Genomic DNA, 6,262 nt, shown 5'->3' on the forward strand with positions numbered 1-6,262 from the left:
TTAGATCAGGTGACCAACCAGACCAACACCGGTATATATTATTAAACTCAACAGAAAATCCAAAAGACACAAGGCTAACTCCCAAATTCCCAACAAGATCCCGTCTCCCATATTACAAAAGTGATGGACTCTTGTGAATTTTTAGAGCCATTCAAGTTTTAATCGTGAAAAGATCAAGTGCAATATAATTGCACAAATATTTGTACAGTAAGCACCTGATCACCCTGCATCTTGGGAACAGGTGCTTAATGCGCAAATTTTATACAATAATATTGCACCTGGGACTCGACTGAATCTGCTGTGTAAAAAAAAAAATGACCGGCCCAAACAAAACGAACACGACGATGGTGGGTCAGCGGATAACCGGTATCCAAGGCAGCCTCTGAACTGATGCACTCTCGTTAAAATCTACTAACCCGAGCGTACATTATTGCAACGAGAGAGAGAGAGAGAGAGAGAGGTTACATCAACCACTCGCAAGTTGCGAGTTATTGTCCATTAAACTTTAAAGCCAAACCGTCCCCATACCAATATACCATCATCATTTACATCCCAAATATGAAAAATTGAACCACCCAATTTGTCATATATAGACAAAACAAACCTCATAACTGTCCTGCTCCCTAGAATTAAGAGAGAGAGAGAGAGAGCAATGCCCTGTTTTTGAAGGAAAAGGGAGGGAACAATTATATTCAATGCAGTTAGATGGAGTGGGTTGAGCTTCTGAGGTCTATTTCCCGACTCCAAGCGACCTTGTCCTGTGCATGAATATGCCAGTAAGCAAGGGCCACAGCGTCCGGGTCCATACACCCATCCAAGCAGCTGCCATCATCCATGGGTTCCCTGAACGACTTATGTGAAGACCTAAATTAACAAAAACAACCACCATGCATGAGACACAGACCAATCACATCATCATCAATGCATGCATGCATGCATGCATGAACCACCAACACCATCTCCATCATCATACCTCGATGGCCCAATCACCCCATCAATGATAACATGGGCCACATGAATTCCCTGAGCCTGGAACTCCTTCGCCAAGCACTGGGACAGTCCCCTCAGAGCAAATTTCCCGCAACCTAAAAAACCATTAACCAAACACAAAAAAGGAGTATTGGTAATTAAGGGTAAAATTTCGGCTTCGCACATCTGGCTAGGTTGGTCGGTCGGCTTAAGGCATTCAAGTTGAAGGATGTCATGAGTTCGAACAATATCAATAAGAAAAACGCCTAACAACCATTAAGCAAGTTGGTTGGACGGACTTAGCTCGTAGGAACCAGCCATGCCATTGAGAGACGCAGAAGAGCCGGTGAACAGAATGGTGCCTTTCCTTCTTTCTATCATCCTAGGGATGACCTGCACCATCCGAACCGAACCGAGTGAGTTAGCCCAGGCTTCATCCAATCTAGGGGAGGGAGTAAGTAGAAACTGACCCACCTGCTGGGCGCAATGGAATGCGCCCACGGAGGTTACGGCAAGTGCCTTCTCGAAGGACTCGACTCGGATGTCAGTGAAGCGAGAGGGGACGGTGGTGGTTGGGGTGGAAGCATTGTAGACGAGGACTTCGATGAAGCCAAGCGAGTGGAGACCCTCGAAGGCTTCGCGCACGCTCTTGGCGTCGGAGCAGTCGATCCTGATGGCGAACACCTGCGACTTCTCCTCCCTCGCGATCTCATCTGCAAATATGGATAGTTTCCCTGTACCAACACCAAGGGCTGAGAGATATATAAATAAATATCTATCTATCTATCTATCTATCTATCTATCTATCTATCTATCTATATATATATATATATATAGAGAGAGAGAGAGAGAGAGAGATTGCCTAGGTCGCGGGCAAGGATGGCAACGGTGTAGCCTTCGTGGGCGAACTTGCGGGCGATGGAGCGGCCCAGTTTTGGGCCGACGCCCACAACGGCAACGATGCCTTTGCTGCTGATACTGCTGCTGCAGCTCATGATGGTGATGGTGGTGGTGGTGGAGAGAGAGGTTTGCAGGAGGCGTTTGGTGAGAGGTCGGTGGAGGAGGGGGATAGAAGATCTGAGACCAAAAAGCTAGAAAGAAAGATAAAGAGGGTCGTGAGGTGCGGAAAGGGCTGCCGGAGCTTGTGGGGCTACGTGGAGGAGAGGGTGTGGACAGACATCGACTTCAAAAGTAGAAAAGGCAATAAAAAAAGTGTGGGATAGGGGTTAATGTTTTGGCAAAAATCTTGGTCAAGTGGTCGTTTGAAAACTGGTAGTTGGGATGAGTGTTTATGCATCTGAGATGAGAAGCGAAGCCCTCTCACCTTTGTATTTACACTAAAGAATGAAATCCATATAGTGGCAGCTGCTAGGATTTGGCATTTCTCACATATTCAAATGGCACTTCCTGTCGCAGCTACTAGTTTCCAACAGGGCCTAAAAGCATGTCACTTTGCCTATCGAAATTCTCTCTCTCTCTCTCTCTCTCTCTCTCTCTCTCTCTCTCTCTAGCTCGAGCTCTCGAGCTTACCCGAACATGGTTAGAAAAGCTTGAAAACTTATGTTTAAGCTCTGCATATGTTGTGGTAGGCAGTGTTGTGAGAGGCGTACGCCTTAGTACCTGAAGCGTACGCTTCAGAGGCGAAGCGCACCTTCAGCGTTGCAGTGATGCGCCTCAGGTAACTTTTCTTATATGAAAGGCCACACCCCAAACAGTTGAAACATGTTAAGTCAATAGATTTCAGAAAAGTGATATTTAAACAAAGGACCCACGTGTTTAGACATCCATTTATATTAACCAAACAGCAAGAACTGCAAGACTTGGTTGTGAGAGGCGTACGCCTCAATACCTGAGGCTTACGCCTCAGAGGCGAAGCGCAGGCTCAACGCCTCGCTTCGCCTCATCGCATTTAACAACCTTGGTGGTAGGATCTCATGTTGATCCCATCTGTCCAACCAATGCATCTATCTGTCCAACCGATGCATATGGATGGCTAGAATTAGTCCACGTTCCATGTGATAATGTGGATTGATTCTAGCCATTGGATCCGTACAGAAAGGATCTCATATATAGGACCTATGATGGGCCATGTTGAGCATGAGCCAAGCTCGAAACCGGCCAGTAGTGCACTGAGTCAAGCTCGAACAGGTCGGACTCCTCGCTAGTTAGGCGTGTGTGCTGTGTTAGACTGCCATGGCTTTTCCCTTGTAGAGCCTTTTGGGAAATTGATTGTATCAGTGAAAATTCTCACCCTTCAAATTCAAGCACTTATGACCTTTGCTACTTCTTGTTGGGAAGTGACGACTCACATTATTTGTTAAGGCATTGTAGAATGGTGATAAAACATCTTAATTTGATCGAAGCAGGTTATATGTTCCCCCCCAACACGTAGGTGCATCTTTGAAGGTTTGAATGAGTGCCACGTATGTAAGCACGTGGGGCTCGTATCCCCATGTGTGTCGGCATTAGTTAGCATTGGAGTCTGGTACGATTACAAAGACTTAAGTACCCTTTCTTGTCATTCCGGCCATGAAATGACGATTCTAGAAAAGAACAAAAATATCTTCATCCAGAAAATAGAGGATGATCTTAACTCTTTAAAGTCCAAACGTTATGTTTTTGCCCTAAGCAGTAAACTCCTCAGCTGTAACAGAAGCTCCTCGCAATATTTCACTCTAAACATTCTGGATCACCTTTTGATAATGCACCATCTGCTGTAACAGGAGCTCCTTTTGACGACACACTATTTGTCGTTGTCTGCTGTCGTCGGAGCACCCTTTGTCATCGTTTGATGTCGTCGAAGCACCATTTGTCATCGTTTGCTGCCATCGAAGCGCCTTTTGTCGTCGTCTATTACCGTCGAAGCACCCTTTACTGTTGTTTATTGTCGTCGAAGCACCCTTTGTCATCGTATGCTCGTGAGAAATAATTAAACTACCCAAGGAATCAGCATTCTGTCTATTGTTCATCATGATACCAGGGTGCAAGTATCGAACTAAGTAAACAAAGAATATAGATTTACATAAGAGATAATGGTCGCAACATCAAACTGAGTAGATAGAGAGTAATGATTTATAATAGAGATCAAATAAGAGAGTAGCATTTTATAATAAAAATCAGATCAGAGATTAGCGATTTATAGTAGAAATCAGATCAGAGAGTATTAATTTACAGTAGAAATTAGATCAGAGAGTTGCGATTTACAGTAGAGATCAGATCAGAGAGTAGCAATTTACAGTAGAAATTAGATCAGAGAGTTGTGATTTACAGTAGAGATCAGATCAGAGAGTAGCAATTTACAGTAGAAATTAGATCAGAGAGTTGCGATTTACAGTAGAGATCAGATCAGAGAGTAGCAATTTACAGTAGAAATTAGATTAGAGAGTAGCGATTTACAATAAAAATCATATTAGCGAATAGTGATTTACAACAGAGATCAGATTAGAGAGTAGCGATGCACAGTAAAAATCAGATCAGAGAGTAACAATTTACAGTAGAATTCAGATAAGAGAATAGCGATTTACAGTAGAAATCAGATCAGAGAGTGCGTTGTCAAAGGGTGATCCAGAACGTAGACTCGCGGGAATGTGGAAAGCTATTTATGGGAGGACATTTTCGTCAAACGCATATCTATCTTTTAGAGATTCATTTTTACAAAAGAAATCACCAAAACATCCATATCGTTCATCACCGAGTTCATTTTCTGCTACAAAACGATTCTATGTGCAGCTGAGGATATATCCTCTTCAAGCAAATGAGCTCATTAGTAATGACAGCCCACTGCACCATTTTTTTCGAACTCAGGCTGATTCATAGAGACTCTAGCAATGGTGCATTCTGAGAATATGCTTCACAAACTTCAGATCAGGTACTGTCCCCTTTAAGGAGCCGATGGACTCCGACTCAAGCAATGATAAGAGTCACGAGAATGTGCAAAGCTATTTACAGGAAGACATTTCCATCAAACGGATATCTATTTTATGGGAGGACATTTTCGTCATATGCATATCTTCCTTTTTTATATGTTATTTTATTATAAAATCGTCATGGGTCCCAAGGACCTTCGTACACACCGAAACACATGAATTTGACTTAGGGGAGAACACACAACATCCTCTCTTGACCTTTGCTACTTCATGTTGAGAAGGATGACCCACATTATTGGTAAAGGCATTGCAGAATGGTGATGTAACATCTTAATTTGGAGTTATTAGATGATCTCTTTTTTTTGTTAGTTACAGGAGAAACCACCAGAGGGACATAGACCTAGCCGCGAGGAACATAGACCTAGCCGTGAGGAACATAGATCTAGCCGTGCTGGCTCGGCCTGCCGTAACTTTTTTTATGGCTGTCCTGACAGCATAAAACTATGTGGGCTTACCCCCTTGTCCCAAAGGTGTCGTCACGCTTAGGCTTGCATGGAACAAATTCTTTTTCTTATATGAACAGAGTCTACTATGGAACTGCATGCTTAGTGACAAATATCACAAGAAATTATCTAAGTTAAAAACGGTAATTTCTTGTGATATTTTCAAAAATATCGCAATTTTTTTGGCAAAAAATAAATATCAGGATTTAAACGTGATATTTACGTTTTAAATGGCAATTTATCGTGAAAATTTTGTGGTTTTATTGTTAAATAATTTTATTTATATTCTTTTATAAAAAAATATTTTTTATATTTTAGATTTGTTTTTTATTGCGGAGATTTTGCCAAAAAATGTGAGATTTTAAAAAAAATCACAATCTCACGATTTTTTGACTGCGGAAAAAAACCCGTTTTAAACTTTAATTTGTCAGTATGACTGCATGCCATTTAGTTGGTGTTGTGCACCAAGAAAGAATTAAATCATACTCTGGGAGCGATAATTCCTCTCCTTTCATAAACTGACGTGCTCTGAGGTCTTTTGATAACCTCCAGTTAAAAGGAAAAAGGATTCATATAAAATTAAACATCCCACTTGGGAACATCAGGGGATGTAGCTCAGATGGTAGAGCGCTCGCTTAGCATGCGAGAGGTACGGGGATCGATACCCCGCATCTCCATATTTCCTTTTCTTTTGGCTGTATCTTCTTAGGGAGTTCTGGGTTATAAAATTGCCTTTATTTCCCTTACACTACAGGAGGAACGTTTACCCTTTCCTTTTAGATGTTTTATTGCATTATTCGTTGATGGATGGTGGTAGCTAACCAATGGTCATAACTCATAAGACCACTTTTCTTTTAAACTTGTTTCATAAGAGTTTATTTTTTCTTTGTTAAGAAAAGAAAACTTTATTCTAGTATATTTCCC

General features: G+C 42.0%; 1 protein-coding gene and 1 non-coding gene across 2 annotated transcripts; one reads left to right on the forward strand and one right to left on the reverse strand.

The window, feature by feature from the left end:
• Window positions 1–461: 461 nt before the first annotated feature.
• Window positions 462–2,043, reverse strand: LOC149841405 (uncharacterized). Its single transcript, XM_090004792.1, has 5 exons — window positions 1,832–2,043; window positions 1,444–1,703; window positions 1,269–1,362; window positions 974–1,085; window positions 462–864 (listed from the first exon to the last, which is right to left on the reverse strand). Exons 1-5 carry the CDS (start codon window positions 1,962–1,964, stop codon window positions 702–704), a joined length of 762 nt encoding a protein of 253 aa, XP_089860918.1. The 5' UTR covers window positions 1,965–2,043; the 3' UTR covers window positions 462–701.
• Window positions 2,044–5,942: 3,899 nt separating this feature from the next.
• TRNAA-AGC (transfer RNA alanine (anticodon AGC)) lies at window positions 5,943–6,015 on the forward strand. Its single transcript has one exon. It is a non-coding gene; the product is annotated as a tRNA-Ala (tRNA).
• Window positions 6,016–6,262: the final 247 nt, after the last annotated feature.

Source organism: Nuphar pumila, chromosome 4 (genome assembly GCF_984573655.1).
Source record: "Nuphar pumila chromosome 4, dmNupPumi1.hap1.1, whole genome shotgun sequence".
Classification (NCBI taxonomy): Eukaryota; Viridiplantae; Streptophyta; class Magnoliopsida; order Nymphaeales; family Nymphaeaceae; genus Nuphar; species Nuphar pumila.